General features: G+C 47.8%; 7 protein-coding genes across 7 annotated transcripts; 4 read left to right on the plus strand and 3 right to left on the minus strand.

Moving 5' to 3' along the window:
- Positions 1–947: 947 nt before the first annotated feature.
- On the minus strand, positions 948–2,020 carry N7503_003360 (uncharacterized protein; the record flags this gene model as incomplete). The annotated part of the gene is made up of 2 exons (XM_057062907.1): positions 948–1,887; positions 1,950–2,020. 2 exons carry the CDS (start codon positions 2,018–2,020, stop codon positions 948–950), a joined length of 1,011 nt encoding a protein of 336 aa, XP_056923822.1.
- Positions 2,021–5,258: 3,238 nt separating this feature from the next.
- On the plus strand, positions 5,259–6,206 carry N7503_003361 (uncharacterized protein; the record flags this gene model as incomplete). The annotated part of the gene is made up of 1 exon (XM_057062908.1): positions 5,259–6,206. One exon carries the CDS (start codon positions 5,259–5,261, stop codon positions 6,204–6,206), a length of 948 nt encoding a protein of 315 aa, XP_056923823.1.
- A 411-nt stretch (positions 6,207–6,617) lies between these two features.
- Positions 6,618–8,075, minus strand: N7503_003362 (MFS transporter; the record flags this gene model as incomplete). Its single annotated transcript, XM_057062909.1, has 1 exon — positions 6,618–8,075. One exon carries the CDS (start codon positions 8,073–8,075, stop codon positions 6,618–6,620), a length of 1,458 nt encoding a protein of 485 aa, XP_056923824.1.
- Positions 8,076–8,972: 897 nt separating this feature from the next.
- Positions 8,973–10,006, plus strand: N7503_003363 (spliceosome-associated CWC15 family protein; the record flags this gene model as incomplete). The annotated part of the gene is made up of 7 exons (XM_057062910.1): positions 8,973–8,982; positions 9,020–9,060; positions 9,109–9,185; positions 9,241–9,613; positions 9,672–9,842; positions 9,898–9,933; positions 9,989–10,006. The coding sequence occupies 7 exons, from the start codon at positions 8,973–8,975 to the stop codon at positions 10,004–10,006; spliced, it is 726 nt and encodes a 241-aa protein (XP_056923825.1).
- A 286-nt stretch (positions 10,007–10,292) lies between these two features.
- N7503_003364 (RNA polymerase II mediator complex head subunit MED22) lies at positions 10,293–11,143 on the plus strand (the record flags this gene model as incomplete). The annotated part of the gene is made up of 4 exons (XM_057062911.1): positions 10,293–10,584; positions 10,658–10,722; positions 10,777–10,845; positions 10,955–11,143. Coding segments are annotated over 4 exons (615 nt in total), but the record flags the coding sequence as incomplete, so codon positions are not given.
- Positions 11,144–11,708: 565 nt separating this feature from the next.
- Positions 11,709–12,524, plus strand: N7503_003365 (dihydrofolate reductase; the record flags this gene model as incomplete). The annotated part of the gene is made up of 1 exon (XM_057062912.1): positions 11,709–12,524. The coding sequence occupies one exon, from the start codon at positions 11,709–11,711 to the stop codon at positions 12,522–12,524; it is 816 nt and encodes a 271-aa protein (XP_056923827.1).
- Positions 12,525–12,860: 336 nt separating this feature from the next.
- Positions 12,861–15,717, minus strand: N7503_003366 (putative voltage-gated chloride channel (ClcA); the record flags this gene model as incomplete). The annotated part of the gene is made up of 4 exons (XM_057062913.1): positions 12,861–13,016; positions 13,076–13,459; positions 13,518–15,351; positions 15,428–15,717. 4 exons carry the CDS (start codon positions 15,715–15,717, stop codon positions 12,861–12,863), a joined length of 2,664 nt encoding a protein of 887 aa, XP_056923828.1.
- Between the last annotated feature and the right edge of the window lie 923 nt (positions 15,718–16,640).

Raw genomic sequence — 16,640 nt, forward strand, 5'->3', positions numbered from 1 at the left:
ATGAAGATGAATATGACCCTCTGTGATGTAGGACTGTCGTAGGCAGTTGGCGAGATATTTCAAGACCTCGAGTACCTAGTGCTGGTGTTTTTGCGTACGTATGATTGCCCAGCTGGATATTGCGCATGTAAGGCATTTCCCTACCGTACAGGCAGTACATTGTACCAACAGAAGCAAATGATGTTCAGCACCTGAGTCAAGTGCTCGACTCGCTTCACTTACAATAACATTGATGTCTCGTTTCTACGCATAACAGGTACCATGTAGATACACAAGAATATTCCGTCGAAATCATAACATCCATTGTAGACATACGACTTGCATAGCAAGGAGAATATTGTCTTAAGTTGCAAAGTCAATATGGTCATAAATTGATAAAAATTTATCTTCAAAATTATTGCAAATAAGTCAGATCTTAACCTCATATCTCCGCACTTAAGCGCCAATCCAACTTGGCCCCCACCCAACACTTGGGCACAAACCCATCAGCCCGCCACAGTAAGCGGTTATATGCATCATTTTCGAACTATCGATTTTCCAGACAGGGATCAGAGAAAAGTGCGGCACAATGCGGCTCTCAATCATGCGTATCGCCCAAATGAGCAGTGCAAAAAGAGATAGCCCCCAATTGACTAACGCCCGGGCAAAATATTGTCCAACAAATTCGCCGCTGACTTGCATTGACCACAATGCATCGGCAATTCTTCTGATTGTGGATAGCCACGCGATTAAGGCTTGGATACAATGAGCTCATGACTCGGGCTTTTGGTCTAGAAGGATGGCTGGAAAGGTTGTTGCTTGACTGGAGCGAATCAGTGGCTATCGTTTACAGCAATATTCGAAAAAATATCCCCATTCTCATATTGACTTGATTTACCCATTCGTATTAAAAAACCACTCTCATACGATAGCATCACAAGGCAAACCTTGTTGCCACGGGTATCTGCCTATTGCAATACCACGTCGTGCAAAAGGCATAGGTCAAACACATGACTGATCATACAGAACCCCGTAGCCATCCACCACCTGTACATGATTCGGTCCTGATACCTTGAGCAGGATGTCAAAGTATAGTAGACTAAGATAATTGAGCTCGTGTAGAATAGGAGGCCCGTAATGAATGCGGAGACGTGTTGAGCTCGTGTCCAGATCCAGAAAATGCTGACGACATCTGCTGATACCAAGACATGCGCTGTCATCTTTCGAAGCTTCATCTGGCCCTCTGGCGAGAGTATTATCGGTATTGTGACAGCGTGTGTGGTGTAATCTCCCTCAATATCCCGGAAATCTTGAAGATGAATTGTGGCCATAGTCCAGACACAGACGATCATGTCAGGCACAGCATTCATGGCCCATTGGTCGATATCAAGAACAACAGAATTTAGCAGACGTAACATGATGAAGGTGCTACCAGTGACCATAATGCTTTTTGTTAACCAGTGCCGATACGCGGGCCACACATAGAAGCTGAAAATCCATATTTGGTTCAGAGTCACGAAGAAGGCCGGCCACTTTCCATACAGCAAGGCAATTGAAGGAGCAAGGAACCAGCTTAGCAGCCAACGGGCCCGGGCCTGCTTGACAGTGAGGAGGCCAGACGGAATTGGCCGGTGGGGTTTATTCAATTTGTCTTCTTCCACAGATGAGGTTGTGTTGGCAATGTCAAATGTGTACGCCGTCAGGAGACATATCAATATCACACGTAGTGAGACTAAGCCTCCTGTTATCAAAGGTACCGGATGAACAACCAATCTTGGCAAAAGGCCTCCCATAAAGCCGGCCAGGAAGCCTGGAAAATTGTTTTTGCAGAGAGCCCACGTGATGGTGCATTCATGTTTCACGGACTTGAAGAAATGCGAGGCCTGATAAGGTGTTTTCGGGGTGCAGCTGCTGTGAGTTAGGACTCTGTTGACACTTGGTGGATGTGGGCTTTAGCAAATGACTCTTACTATCCATTGGAAGTCAGCTCTTTAACAAGGCTTTTGATCACCGCAGGAGGCGAAATGGTTGTGGCTGGCATTGCAGGAAAGACAGCAAGTTGTGAGATTGAGGAATATTGTGAGAGTTGTGAAATAGATAGTTGCGAGTGTTGTTAGTTATCCTTCACTGTTCCTTTATTTACATCTTTGATATTGCGGATCCTCTTCCCACTATCACTGATGGCACTCCATGTTGCAAGCTCTGTTCCGATCTACGTACCTGCAGTCATGATGCAGATAAATAGACCTCGGGAGTTGTGACGAGTCTTGAATATAAGTGTCTATCAGGAATCTATACGGCTGCTTCTCCGCACGAGCGGGGAAAATGCTGATTATTCCCACAATGGTACCTCTACTATATTAGCCTACAGCAAACGGAGTAAGGAACATGGTAGATCGCGAGGTTACCCCACTTTGAGAATCCTGCCAAGATCTTCACAGTAGACTTGAAGTATTTCATGAAGCCTCAATTGGCTTCCAAAATCAATAATATAGGAGTCACAGTACAGCTAAGTGGGAATAATCTATAGAGCTACCAGATGTTAGGGTAGCATCGGACACGGAACAAGTAATAGCGCATGCGAGTCAATGGAGGAGTCTGTTTTCAATTATTGCTTTACACCGCTGGATGGAATGCGGCTTAAACTTTAATAGAGACTAACAAAGCCGAGCCTTCCAAAGGTTAGAGCGCCATCTCGGTGAATGTCCTTTTTATAGACATCTTTGCCGGATGTGATAGATCCAGAGAAATCCAAGACAGGATCGGACCACACTTAGATTCTAAGCGAGTCTCCGAGTTCCGGCATTGTGATCTCAAATCTTAATGAATTCAATCAAGTAAATATTGGCTCAGGTAGGTATCCTTGTATCTTCTAGCTTTTGCATATTCAAAATTAGCGAGGCCAAAGTATCACCAAAGGGTGAAACTTGAGATGCGTTTCCACGGCAATGCAGATTGAGATGCAATTAATTGCTGGCCTTGCATAATAACATGTACCCGGCCCTTTTACTGAGAAAATCGCACGTTAAAGAGTATGTATGCAGTAAAAGCAGTCGGACCGGGATTATTGCATAATTTGACAGGCGTGATCGACGCTTCGACTTCAAGATAGCTCAACCGGCAACCATGTCTTCGATGCCTTCTCACTGTTTGGTCCCAGATATATCTGACATCAACATGAAAATTGTACTCAATGAGTCCCCCGATTGTACTATTTACGAGACCGAGCTCCAAGGGAAATATACGCAATAAAGCAAGTACAACTTCTTGAATCCTCAAAACGCCGCTGACAGGTCCGCTCCACAACGAGGACGAAGGATACACAGAAAAGGGCCCAGATCTGAGTCAATTCTGATGCGAACCGAACGCCTATCAGAATTTCCAGAAGTGCGGTGTATCTAATTGTGGCTTTTTATCCTGATGTCACGGCTACATCGATCGAACTGATCCAAGGCTTTTGGGTGGGCCGCTTAATCATTTCGTTCACGATGAACTCCATATCAGAGCACTTTTTTTACAGTCCTTGTCAGATACAAAGCCACTCGACTGTGTAAATTACTCAGAGAACTCTTTTGTGCTGCGGTTGGTGGTATTAGAGAGATTCATGGTGCCTTTGTTCCTCACCGGGATATTCATCCCACAAAAATACTTGTGTCTGCTAGAAGACTGGTGTGAATTTTATTCGATGTAGCAACTACTTTCACTGAGGTGAGTGAGAAGGAAAAGGCGCGTTGTGACCATAAGGTTGAACCGGTGGGAGGGGTTGGAGATGCGCTGCTTCGTTAAGTTTGTTCCCGGTCTAGTATCATAAGTAATGCTCAATTTTGGACGTGAAGATCAGAAAGAAAACTTCCACTGAACACTAGCTACTATCTATTTAGGTATCACAAAAAAGGAGCTTACTGAAATCTATAGTATAAATTAAAACCCCTTACTAACCGTAGTTAAAGTAGCGCAATAATTGTAATTCAGAAGAAAAAACGTTATCTCAAGTATTATAGGACATCGCATCATATCGCTTAATTCACGTTAATATACGACACAACACTTCATTACAGCCATGATATAGGTAAGAAAAGGTGGCATAGTAAATATCACTCTCTAATCACCTTCAATTCCAGTGTAGTGTATAGTGTGGTGCGAAGAGTATCGTGAGCAAGTAAGTGCCTGAGTATGTACTCATGAATATTACTCCTTGAATCTTGAATTCTGCGCTACTTTTATTTTCAATGCGGTTAGTAAGGGTGTTCATCTAACTCTGTGGTTTTTATTGAATAGCTCCTTTACGTATCAAAAGAAAAGCCAGACTGGTACGGTAATGGATTGTGAGAGCGTATTGCCACATCCATGAACGCACACCCGACAGCACCTGTATAGATAGATATCTGGAGCCCTTGGCTGTCATGATACGAACCGCAGTACCTCAAAAGACCATTTGTATTTTCAGGTTTGTTTACCGGTTAGCCTTGGAATGAATCCTCCTGCGGGAATATCCATAACTAGATTAGCGTAACTTGTGTGCTCGCAAGAGCCTCCTGACGATGTGTTGTCCGACAAGGATGGCGATAGTGGCACCATAATATCCGAGATATACGAGATATACAGATGTCAATGAAAAAAAGGAAGCGGGGCCAGTCCCAACTTTCAAGCAGGATTAAAGACCTTCAGTCGAGGGAAAGAAGTATTTTCAGCCTATCATTAAGAGCTTGAGGCACCAGGATCCAGGTTGGTGGAAATTAGCTCGAGCAAGGACCACCTACAGCTATCAACAATGAATCATGACGAGCCGAGGGGCCAACATTTGGATTATCGGGCTTCATAAGTGGATGCTGGGGCCCTGTGTTAGCGTGTGATGGCTTGCATAAGTTCGTTGTGAATGGATCAAGGATAAGATTCTGGTTGGTGGAGGAGCGCCTCAGCGGTTAGAGATATTAATACCCTGGTTAATATTCACGCATTGTAATTGGTGTCATTTGACCCACTCCCTCAATTGAGCACTGTGATTGGCTTTCAGCTGTTACAGAATTTACTATGATTAGCAACATTATGGACCTAAAAATGGAGTTAATTATGGCACTTTCTATGTTAAGATATCAGCTTAGATGCGGGGGACTGTTGGTTGTTCCCCTGCATTGCCAACTATATCAGGGTCTAAATCGTCTCTCATTCCCTCCTGTTTTCCAGAGGGAATTCACTGAATTCACTCCCTACAAAAGTTTCATTCTATAATACTCTCTCTTTCTATCTTTTAAACACTCTTATACATATATACCTTCATTATGGGCGTCATGCGTTTACCTCGCCCATCGGGCATCTACGTCCCTGGCTCTCCCCGCGTCACCACCGAAATGATCTCCCCACCACTCTCCCCCTCTTTCAATTTTGATTCCGAGGCTGTTCTTCCAACGATCCTACCAGCACTGGAGTACATCTCCTCAAAACTCCAACAAAGATTGATGCACGTCACCCTCCTCGTCGGCCGGGGCAAGCCCTTCCCAACCGGTCAAGCCTCAGACTTAATGGTCATCCCCATCACAAAACTCGACCAAGTCTCCACCCGCATTCTCGAACGCGCAATCGCCAAGGGCGCCCGCAAATACTCCCTAGGCACCAGCTGGAGCGAAGCACTAGACCGCAGCTACCATGCACGCCTAGCAAACGAATACCTCGTTCAACAATCCATCCTACAAAACGAAGTCCTCTTCAGCCAGGAAGGTCTAACCATCCTAAACATGGACCGCATCTACACATTCAAACGCCGTCTTTGCATCCTCTCCAGTAGACCCAATCCTCGCCCAGAAGACCAGGCCATGATCTCGGCCGTAAAACTTCTCCACCGGTTAATGGGTGATTTCCAAGGCCGTCCATTCAGCAAAGCATTCTTCCACCGTGTCTATGAGCAACTGGATGTTCGTGATGAACTCTTAACTGCTATCGCTTCTGCATACAAGAACACACATAAGACTGATGCGATTATTTTGCCTTCAAAGCTCACGGCTGAGAACTCGAAGAACTCGCCTATTCGCTTGGTGCGCGTGCGAAAGAACCCACCGCCGGCTAAGTCTAGTCGCTGTTCGAAGCGTGGGCCGAAGACGCCTTTGTCTGCTTCGGATGTTACGCCCATCACGAGAAATGAGTGGAATATGTTGGTTGCGCACGATATTCATGAGGTTCAGCCTACCATTACCCAGTGGACTCCATCTGCTACTGTCTTTGTAGTGGCTTGAATTTTGATTTGGCTTGTCTTACCCTACATCCTGATGTCTGCGCGTTTTGGAGACACCCCAAAGTACGGTGCTTTAGTCGGGGCTTCAGATGAAGTACCTGTTCTGCTGCCGTCCCATCACTCCGGGCTTTGTGCCCACTCATTTGAAAATGACCTTTAGTTTGCAAGACTGAAAATTGCCGGCAAGCTTGCATCACCCTGTCCTGGACGAACGAAGTATTCTTCGACTCCAGGGATGTCAAAGCAACTTGAAAAGAAACAGGAGGATGGATCTTTATGTACTATTATGAAGTTTATGATGAGATGATGATGAACAAACAACCACTTTTGCATCACTGCATTCCAGTTCCTCTGTTTATAACATTGTAGACCATGCATCTGGAACTTTCTCTAGCGTGTATCGGTACTTGAATCAAGTCCCATGTTCATAAGAACTTCTACTCCGGAAAGCAGGCCCATAATGATAAAAGACCCAAGGAATCGGTGCCATACTCAACGCCAGGAATCCCAAGAGACTCGATGCCCACCCCACGCCCAGCTTTTCATACATCTGTGTCACAAACAGAGGGAAAGCAGCCGAAAGTATGTACCGGGAAAATGAAGATGCTCCGTTGGATGAAGCACTGTACTTTGCACCGTACACATCCACCATATACAGACTGCATGGCACATAGATGAGATAACTGCCGACGAATGCGAGTGCTTGTGCCAAGATGGGACATATCCAGTGGACGGAAGAATTGGCGCTCCAGCCAAACCAGAAGAGAGCAACCGGGAGGATGAAGCTCCCATACAATGCATTGCGGAGTTTGTTCTCCGGATTGAATAACTCTGTGGATGATTGTAATTTTGACTTTCGTGTCCGCAGGATATAATCCAGTGTGATGAGAATAAACGGCGCAACCATGCATCCGCCTACCATTCCGAGAAAAGAGAGACCCTGCGCGCTCATAGAGAATCCATACACTGTCTTAAATACCCACGGGCTGGCAACAATGAAAGTATAGAGGAGCGCAAATTGGAAGCCCGTGTACAAACAGATGAATCCAACCAACGGTTCAGTTGTGAGCATATGTAACGGTCTGATAACAGTCGAAGTGATGAACGTCTGCAGGGTTCGCATCACACTGACAGACTCAGTCTCAGAATTCAATATATCCCCCGACTTTTCGGATGATATCCTTGCCTTTCCCCGCCGCTGCAATATAGTCGTCTTATAAGATTCCCGCAGGAACAGAACCGGAGGGTGAAAAGCGGCTGCCATGATAAGAACAATCCAAGCAGTCCAGCGCCATCCTTTTGCTTGCACCACAAAATCCCCAATCAGCGGCCCAATTGCACTTCCTAGCCACGGCATCGCATAGTACCCCGCAAGTGGAACAAGCCGTTTTTCCGGCGCCGTAAAATCCGATATCACAGCCGCGGCAACGGAGACACCAGGGGCAGCAAAAAATCCCGCAAAGAAGCGACAGACCGTCAAGGAAACGATGCCACTCGAGAATCCCGTTGCGAGTATGAAGATGTCGCATAGTGGGAGGGTAGCCAAGTACACGAATCTGCGACCGAAGGCTTCGGACAGTGGGGAAGATATCATGGGCCCAAATGCGAGGCCGAGAGAGTATGCTGATAGTGGCAAGAGCGCCACGGTAGATGAGACATGGAATTCATGTTCTACTTCAGCGTGTCCCGGCGAGTAAATTGATGCGCCGAGTGTGGTTGTAAAGCCGATCGCGCAGACGATCAAGCCTGTAGCGACCTTGCGTAGCCGAGGCCAGTTTCGGGGGTTCTCTTTGTCATATGCCCAGTCAACGCCTGTGGGTGCTATATCTGGTGGTTTTTGATGCGATGGCGATGACTCCATGGTGGACATGGTGCAGAAAAGGCTAAAACGCGAGACCGAAAAGAAAGCCACAATGGATTTATGCTGGTCCTGAATTTGTAATGTTCGCCATATCAAAATTTTAAGAGATGCACGGAATATTTAGTAAAGAAGTGGTGGTCGCTCGACCGAGAAATAAGCAACTCAAGCAGAGCGACGATCACTCGGTGCGACCTTCTAGCTCCCGAGGGCTCGGCCTCTAAATAGCAAGTGCCGAATTTAAGCTTGCAGGTCAACACATGATATCACCCTATTGTCGGGGATAATAGGAAACTACGGTATTCTAGGAAGGAGTATTGGGGTAATTAGGAAAACTTTAGATTATATAGATGAAGTTATGTAGATGAAGTACGGGTTGGAGTACACCCGTGGACCGTGACGCCGGCCCAGAAGCTCGGTTCAAAAAAAGATTGTCTAGAGGGTATACTGATATGACTGGGGATTTTCATCGCTTCAACTAATTCACAGCCTTGTTTACCTGCAGGAATCCTGAGATGGAATAAGCGGATTGTCGTGCTACTATAAAGGAAGTAGCCTGTGGAGCTGTGTTAGCCGGTGAAAACCAAAATCAAGAATGAAGTATCTTGAAACGATAATCGAATGATGCGATAAACACTTAAAATGGGCGCCTGAGCAGGAAAGTCTTGCTGACTTTGTGGACTGTCCAGAGTACACACAATTAAAAAGAAAGTATAGAGCAATGTATTCCCTCATAGACGGTATACCTCGGATCGGGATTACTTTGTTACGGCAGATTTTCGCTGAGACGTCATCACATGACCATGCCAGTTGGCGCAGCCTATCATCACGTCCAGCTCCGGCGCCAAGCCTTAAAGATCAACCTTCAAGTTATCACTTCTCAACTTCTCATCTAACACCACTCACAAAATGACGACCGGTATGTCAATCCGTGTATTCAGACTTCGGTATTTGAGAAACTGACATTCTTCCAGCTCACAGACCCACCTTCGATCCTGTACGACCACTCCAACTCCCCGTCCGAATGAAAGACTAATGAAACCAGGCCCAAGGCAAAGAGGCTCTCCGAGGCCCAGCATACCACCAAAGACTCCTCCCTGCACACACACATCTGAAAGTCCGGTACGCAAATCACTACACCATTGCGATCGCACCCGCAGCTACTAACATCGCCCAGACAACCCGGACAAGGTGGTGATGCTGACACCGAAGTTCGTGACCTGCGCGCAGAGCTCCTGAAGGCTGAGGCCGCGCACTTTGCCAAGAAGAGCGGTGTTCCCGTTGACGACAAAGTCGCCACTGAGCAGACTCCCAAGCGACAACTCGAATCTGCTCGCGCGGATGCTGAAGCCGGGGAGGGCGAGACCGAGGACCCTGAGGCAAAACGGCGCCGAATTTTAGAAGAGACTCGCGACCTAGATGCAGATTCTGATGGGTCAGAAGAGGATAGCAGCGAGGAGGAGGATAGCGATGACGATGACGACGAAGCTGCGTTGATGCGCGAGCTGGAGCAGATCAAGAAGGAACGCTTAGCGCAGAAGGAGAAAGAGGTTTGTGGCGATCCCATCTTGATGGGGACTTGACTTAGCGAGTACTAATCCTGTACAGGAACAAGAACGGGCAGCCGAAGAGGAGGAGCAACGAGAGGTCGACATTGCTCGAGGAAACCCGCTTCTCAACACACAGGATTTTAACATGAAGCGCCGGTGGGATGACGATGTGGTTTTCAAGAACCAGGCTAGAGGCACCGAGAAGCAGGATGGCAAAGAATTTGTCAACGTAAGTCTACTCTTCCTGAGATCTGCTGTGTGTCGCATACTAATGTTGTTTCTAGGATCTGCTACGCTCTGATTTCCACAAGAGATTTATGGTATGTTTCCAGTCCGTGCAAAATCCAGGTTAAACATTCACTGATCTTTTGCTAGTCTAAATACGTTCGATAAATCAATTACATTTACTGCGATGGGGAACAAATGAGATTAGAAATGAGGATTAGCACTGATTCTGGGTGATATCAGTTTTGGGATACCAGTCAAGCAATGACAACAATTATTCATTAAAACAGTTGAATGAAGAGAAACAAGTATTCTGTTAATACACCCAATTTTTCATAGCTCAGCCAGTCAAGGTTTATACAACTGCAAAGAACAGGTCATGTGACATGGCACGTTCTTAGACACATGCACGTGCCATTTTGGTCATGTGCCGGACCAACTTATCTCCGAAGTAAATGCACCCCACTTTAAACCTCGCTCACCGCTCGCTTATCGATATGGTCAAACGGTCCGCCTCCCTCTCGTCGGAGGAAGCATCCCCTCTGGTCTGGATAACGATGATCTGAATATCGACTTCGAGACCCTCAATATCAAGTCTGCGAAGTCCAAGCGCCCCAATTTCAAGCTTCCTAAGGTCCCAACCCCCATCCCCGGGCGCCACAAAGTCAAGAACCCCGATATCGACGTCTATTTTGTGAAATCCACCCACGACATGGACTCCCAGCTCACCGCCAAGGCTCTGCACTGTAAGTCACTTCCTGGAGAAGGTTTTCTCGCTCTTAATAAACGAATCGTGACTGATGAATTTGTTTCCTTTAGCTCGCATCAACACCAATGTCTCTCAGTTGCTGCAGCGATTCGAGAACATAATGGCTACCGCGACAGTAAGGCTCCTGTGAAACAATGAAATCCATCAATTGACTTACCACTTCTTTCAGGTTCAAAACCCAAGCCACACGGCTACCGCGGTGGAGACATATCAACTCGACGTGGAGTCGACCGCTCTGGTAAGTTCAGTTTGCGATCACCACAAACTTAAGACAGTCTTTTCTTTGTTTCCGGTCCTGATATTCGTTTGTACATACGCAATCGACTAATATTCTTGTTATCATCTAGATTCGCTCTGCCGAGGACATCCTCTCGCTCACCCGTGCCATGAAGGAAATGTGGCTTTTCGGCAAGCTGGATACTATTGGCGAGGACGAGCGCGATGTGGAACGCCGTGAGAAGCTAGACAAGGATGCCCTTGCTGTGGAGGAGGCTCTCAAGGAGGGGGCGCTTGCAAAGCTTGCACCTGAGAAGTAGGGCAGCCACCCTGGCATACTGCATGGGCTTTGCCCCAAATGGCGTTTTCGAGGGCATTCACGGAGCGTTGATGGTGCATTTGTCGGTTTTTGGAGTTTGAGGCTTTCCAGTCACTGCTTATTTTCGTGGAAATATTCAATCTGCTGTCTATTTCAATCGCTCGTTTCTCTTTCTTTCGTGTTTCTTTTTCATGCGTTGTTCATATATGTGCATTTGTCATGTTTGGCATCTCTTTGTTACGGCGAATTGGTGATGTCCTATAGATTGACATTTACCAATATGCATTTATAGCTTACGCCTACATAGACACTTAAAACATATCGTCCAGAATGCGCACAGGAATTGTAATGCATATTACAGCATATCCCAGGTACTTTTCTAGATCATACTTCAACAATGCATTAAACCCATCTAATCAACCCCACGCGGGGCTCGATAAGCAATCCGATAAACAACTTTTCGCCCTTCCCCATCGTCACCGCATCCAACCCCTCCCAGCAAAGCAACTTTGGAACCCACCAATACTCCCAAGGACACTCCAAAAAGACACAAAAAACACATCACAATGCCACCACCAAAAACCACCCACTCAATTCCCCCATCCCTCCCACTCACCTTAATCGTCGCGACAACCCCAATCCGCGTCGCGTCTCCCGCAACACCAGACCATGAATCCACCCGCCTAGGCATTGGCCTCAAGGGAACCCTCCCTTGGCCCCGCATAAAGACCGACATGAGCTTCTTCGCACGCGTAACATCCCGCCCCCCAACACCCGACACCACAAATGCGATTATAATGGGCCGGAAAACTTACGACTCAGTGCCCAAGAGCCTACGCCCGCTCGCCAAGCGCATTAGCGTGGTGATTACGCGCGATGCATCTGGTTCTGTCCGTGAGGGTGTTTTACAGGAGCTCGAGGCGCGGAAGGCGAAGATGGCTGCTAAGGCGGCGGAATCTGCGGCTGCTGGTACTGCTTCAGCTCCGGCAGACGAGCCCATTACGGATGCGATTGTGACGCCTAGTCTGGACGCTGCGCTTTCGGAGTTGGACTCTGTCTATGGATCTTCTGGGCGATTGGGGAAGATCTTTGTTATTGGTGGTGCGGAGATTTATGGTGCTTCGTTAAGGATGAACTTTGGGGCTTTGCCTAGGCCTGTCAGAGTTGTTATGACTAATGTTGTAAGGAAGCCTGAGGGCGGGGATGAGGTTCCCTATGAATGTGATACATTTTGGCCGTTGGATAGTATGGATCAGTCAAATGGGTGGAGGAGTGCTAGTCCTGAGGAGTTGACGGAGTGGGTTGGGGAGGAGGTTACTGGGGAATGGAAGAGGGAGGGAGAGGTTGAGGTTCAGATGGTTGGGTTTGAGAAGTTGGATTGATGGATATCTTAGGTCGAGCAGTGTTAGTATTTGCATATATATGGTGTATTTGGAATGCATTCATATCATCCATAAAGTGTTCATTCTGGAAAGAGGAAGAGTCCATATATTATGCTGAACTGTCGTTAGAACTGGAAAACAGAATGCCAAGTGGCTATGCACGGTTGAGTTTCTATAAACAATGCCTAGAATCAAGGCAGCCCGAAATAGCGAGAGAATGTGCAATGCTATGCAAGATGCTCAGAGAAATCATGGAAGCAGAACCCGTCAGGCCAGAAAACGCCAGGCTCAAAACAAAGAAACAAAAATTTGATCAACCATCAAGGTAGATCGTACCTACTCATTCTCCTTCATGAATTTCACAAATGCCTTTTTGTGCACAAGGCCGGCATAGTGGCCATTCTGAAGCACACATAGATATCGCAGGCCCAGCTTGGCAAAGCACTGGTATACCAAATCGATAGGAGAATGCACATCGAGGGAAACTGGGGCCTATATTGAGATGAATAGGTTAGCGTTGGAAAAGACAACAAAAGAGGACATCCACTTACAGGATCTATGTACCGCGTGAAATCTTCCTGCAGAGTATCTTCGTTGTCGCTATCATAGACAGCGATGGAAGCATCCATTGCCATCAGACAAAGTGTGTTTTCTTCGTCTTCAAGGGTGTCAAGTGCGAATTCCAGGTCTGGAGCTGGAATTAATCCTGCCAAGACACCATCCCGAAGAATTGGCAGGCCGCCATCCAGCTCACCGGCCATTAAGAGATGTTCGAGCTTCAAACGAAGTTCCGTTGCGGCAACGAAGGGCGAGTTTGAGATATCGATCATGCGGTCTTTGCGCACAGGTCGGACAATATCACCCAGCTCGGCATCGCTCAGGGGCTGAAGTTTGCTGTCGAGGAAAGGATAGGCGTTCATGTCGGTCAGGAGGTCCTATCCAGGGTTAGGTCTGTGATTTTTTAAAGCAATAGGGACCAGGCAATGAACTTACATAGATGGAGCGTGGCTCTATCGCATCTGCCGTCCATTTGGCGCAAAGGACTGCGAGAGAAAACGGAAGCACATGGTCTAGACTTCCCGTTAATTCGAAGAGGATGACAGGCAATGTCACTGAGAGTCGAGTCACTCCACACATGGTGGCACCTGCAGCAACCAGGGCATAGACGCCCGGAGTCACACATGATTCTAATCCACGGACGGCGGGACAAGAGTTGAACAAGAAAAAGGTCGGGTGCTTCGCAACCCAGAATTGAACGACATGTCCGACGATTCGGCCCATCAGACCACCAACCACCATGGATGGAACGTAGATACCAGCTGGTACTTTGATGCCAAACGTGACAACCGTCAAAAAGCTCTTGATTATGAACGCAACCAAGAGATACTGGATGGTTTGCAATATGTCCTCCTCAATAGGACATAATCCGGTACCGTCTTTAGAAATATTTTCACATGGGCTGGTGATCTCTAGCAAAAGCTCCGTGACGGGCATTTTGGTATATCGATTCCAAAAGCTGATCAAACCGGTTACAAGTGCAACAAGAAAGACTTCTAGCATTGGCCAGCGCTTGATTATCGGGATCCGACGGAATGAGCGTGCCCATAAATTGGAGGCTTTGATGAATAGCGCACCAGCTGCACCGCCAAGTATGCCGAGGAAGATGAAGATGAAGAGTTCAAAAAATTCCCAATCTGTGAGATACCTCACTTCAAAGAGAACAACCTTACCTGTGCCATAGGGATTGAGGAATTTCAGGGATAGAGTAGCCGCAATGCAACAGAAGAAAGTCCGGAAGAGAGTCTTTGGCGGGAAATAGTAGCTGACTTCCTCCAGACTGAAGAGAACACCACCGATGGGCGCGCCAAAGGCAACGGCCACACCACTGGCCGCACTAGCACTCAGCACTTCACGCCTTTTGCCATCGTTCTGGTTGTACTTGGCAAACAATCGACAGGCAATATTGCCTACACAAGTAGCAATGTGAACGTAGGGACCCTCCTTTCCTAGACTCAGTCCAGACGAAACACTAAAGACCAGAGCAATTGTTTTGACGACCAGCGTTTTCAAACCAAGGTAACCGTGGAGAACAAAACCACTGTTGATAACCTTTACTTCAGCCACGCCACTACCAGCAGCGGAATAGTAGACCATTGCCGGGCGTGAAGGAGCGTTAGGAAAGGTTCCATGAGGACTTGTGATTGACTGCGGCGAACCAACGTCAGCAGAAGTATACTGCCCGCGCGACTCAGCCCCAAGGTTTTCGTCAAGCGTGGATAAAGAAACAGAAGATGGAACCACTGTCTTTGTGAGCAAGGTAAGACCACACGAGATCATCGCGAGAACGACCACCCAAAAAACAAACATGACAAAATCCACGCCTTCATCATTTGGGCTAGAGGGCCTGAAGATCCGTGTCCATGGCAGCCAGGCGTCACAGGGTGACGCACCCACACAGCATCTACTTTGACTGGCAAACCAACGAGAAGTGCAGAATCCGAACTTCGCATCGAATATTCTATCCTCCGTCACATCCACGAAATAGGCAATCGCTGCCGTGATGCAGCCAGTCAATGCCACGAGAATCCACCCCTGAGCGCCGTCGAACCACGACAGCAACCGGCCTCGAAGATCCTTCCGGCGCCTCAATTGGCGCAGACGCGCTCCATCGGCAATACTGTCGTGCACCCAGTCCGTCGAAGTAAACTGGTCGTACCAGGTACGTTCATCCAAGAACGATGATGCGGTGAGTCCATTTTTAGTCGATGCCGGTAAACTGGCCGGGCGGTCTTCGTCTTCAGCCTCAATCTCCCCCTCATCCACAAAGCTACTCCGCCGACTGAATTTTCTTCTCGTTGAGCCTGCCCGGCTATGGTTGCCTATGCGACGCAAGTTCCCCGCACCCAGGAGATACCGCAAAGAATCCGGACCTGAAGCCCCCGAGATACTCGTATATGAGCGTCGCGGTACCCGGCGTTGTGGGTTTTCGGGGGGGGCCCAGGAGACTGGTGACTTCGGTGATCTCGAGATGCGATTCCAGCGACTGGTAGCCTGTGTGCTCTTCGGAGAGGTAGCTTCGACGGCGATGAGCGGTTGGCGACGGGGGAGCTGTCCGGGAGGCAGGGGAGTCGATTTGAGCCTCGTCCGGCTCACCCCGTGGCGATGAGGTATATTGTGGAACTGAACGAGGCATCGTGGGGTTCGGAAGCGTCTATGCTTCGGGGTACAGTGCCGGTGCCTGTATTGTTTATCGAGTTAGATATGTTGAAGAACCCAGTGCGCCGCCATGGGAAGGGACCGCATGAGGGTGTGTTGGATGGGGATGTAGAAGAAAGAAAAAAACCTACCAGAAGTCATGGCCCGCACAATACTTCAAGGGTCTCAAGAGCTTCAAAAGAAAGTCCAGTGCGGGTTGCAGATGATGGGGACGCGTCAGGTGAGGGCGGACCCACCGCATGTCGAATCCCTTAATCCACATCATTCGTTGTTTAATCTATCTTGTTGCGCATTTTGACGGCCTGGGATGCATATTTAATTCGATTTGATTTGATATGTTAACCGTTTAGCTTTTTGCCTCATGCCTGCTACATTTGCGGAGCTCCTTCCCCCCTGCTCGGGATGCCATTCTACGGAAGCCGCTTCGCGCCCGGTCAAATCACATCTTCCTATTGGAGTATGAAGGAGGCATGAGGGTCCGATGCGGGGAGCTATGCACGCCCAATATCTCCCCATGACGTTGGGCTACTTATGTCGGTATGTACTTGCCGGCCTGAGCGGTGTATTGCAGATGTCAATATACCAACGACTTTATTTGCTCTTAGAAAAGACTTAAAACTGCCCCTGTCAGAAAACCTAGATGAATGACCCTCAGGGGAAGAAGACCCGGACATACTAGGTCAGCTAGGTCATTTGCCTAAATCACCTAAGCACAAGGAGAATCCTGAGACATTTGTGCTGCGTGATGCTCGCCACTTGACTGTCCATACGCTGATCCTCCGAGTCGATCACTTGGCGGTGGGTCTCAAGGTCCCCCCAAGAGGCGGTGGCTTGCGCAAAGACATGTTTTTGGTGTGAGAATATCCATTAAATGTGGATATATGCTGTTGTTGTTGGCAA

This window comes from Penicillium pulvis, assembly GCF_028828015.1.
Source record: "Penicillium pulvis strain IBT 33274 chromosome Unknown contig_1_segment0_segment0, whole genome shotgun sequence".
Lineage (NCBI taxonomy): Eukaryota > Fungi > Ascomycota > Eurotiomycetes > Eurotiales > Aspergillaceae > Penicillium > Penicillium pulvis.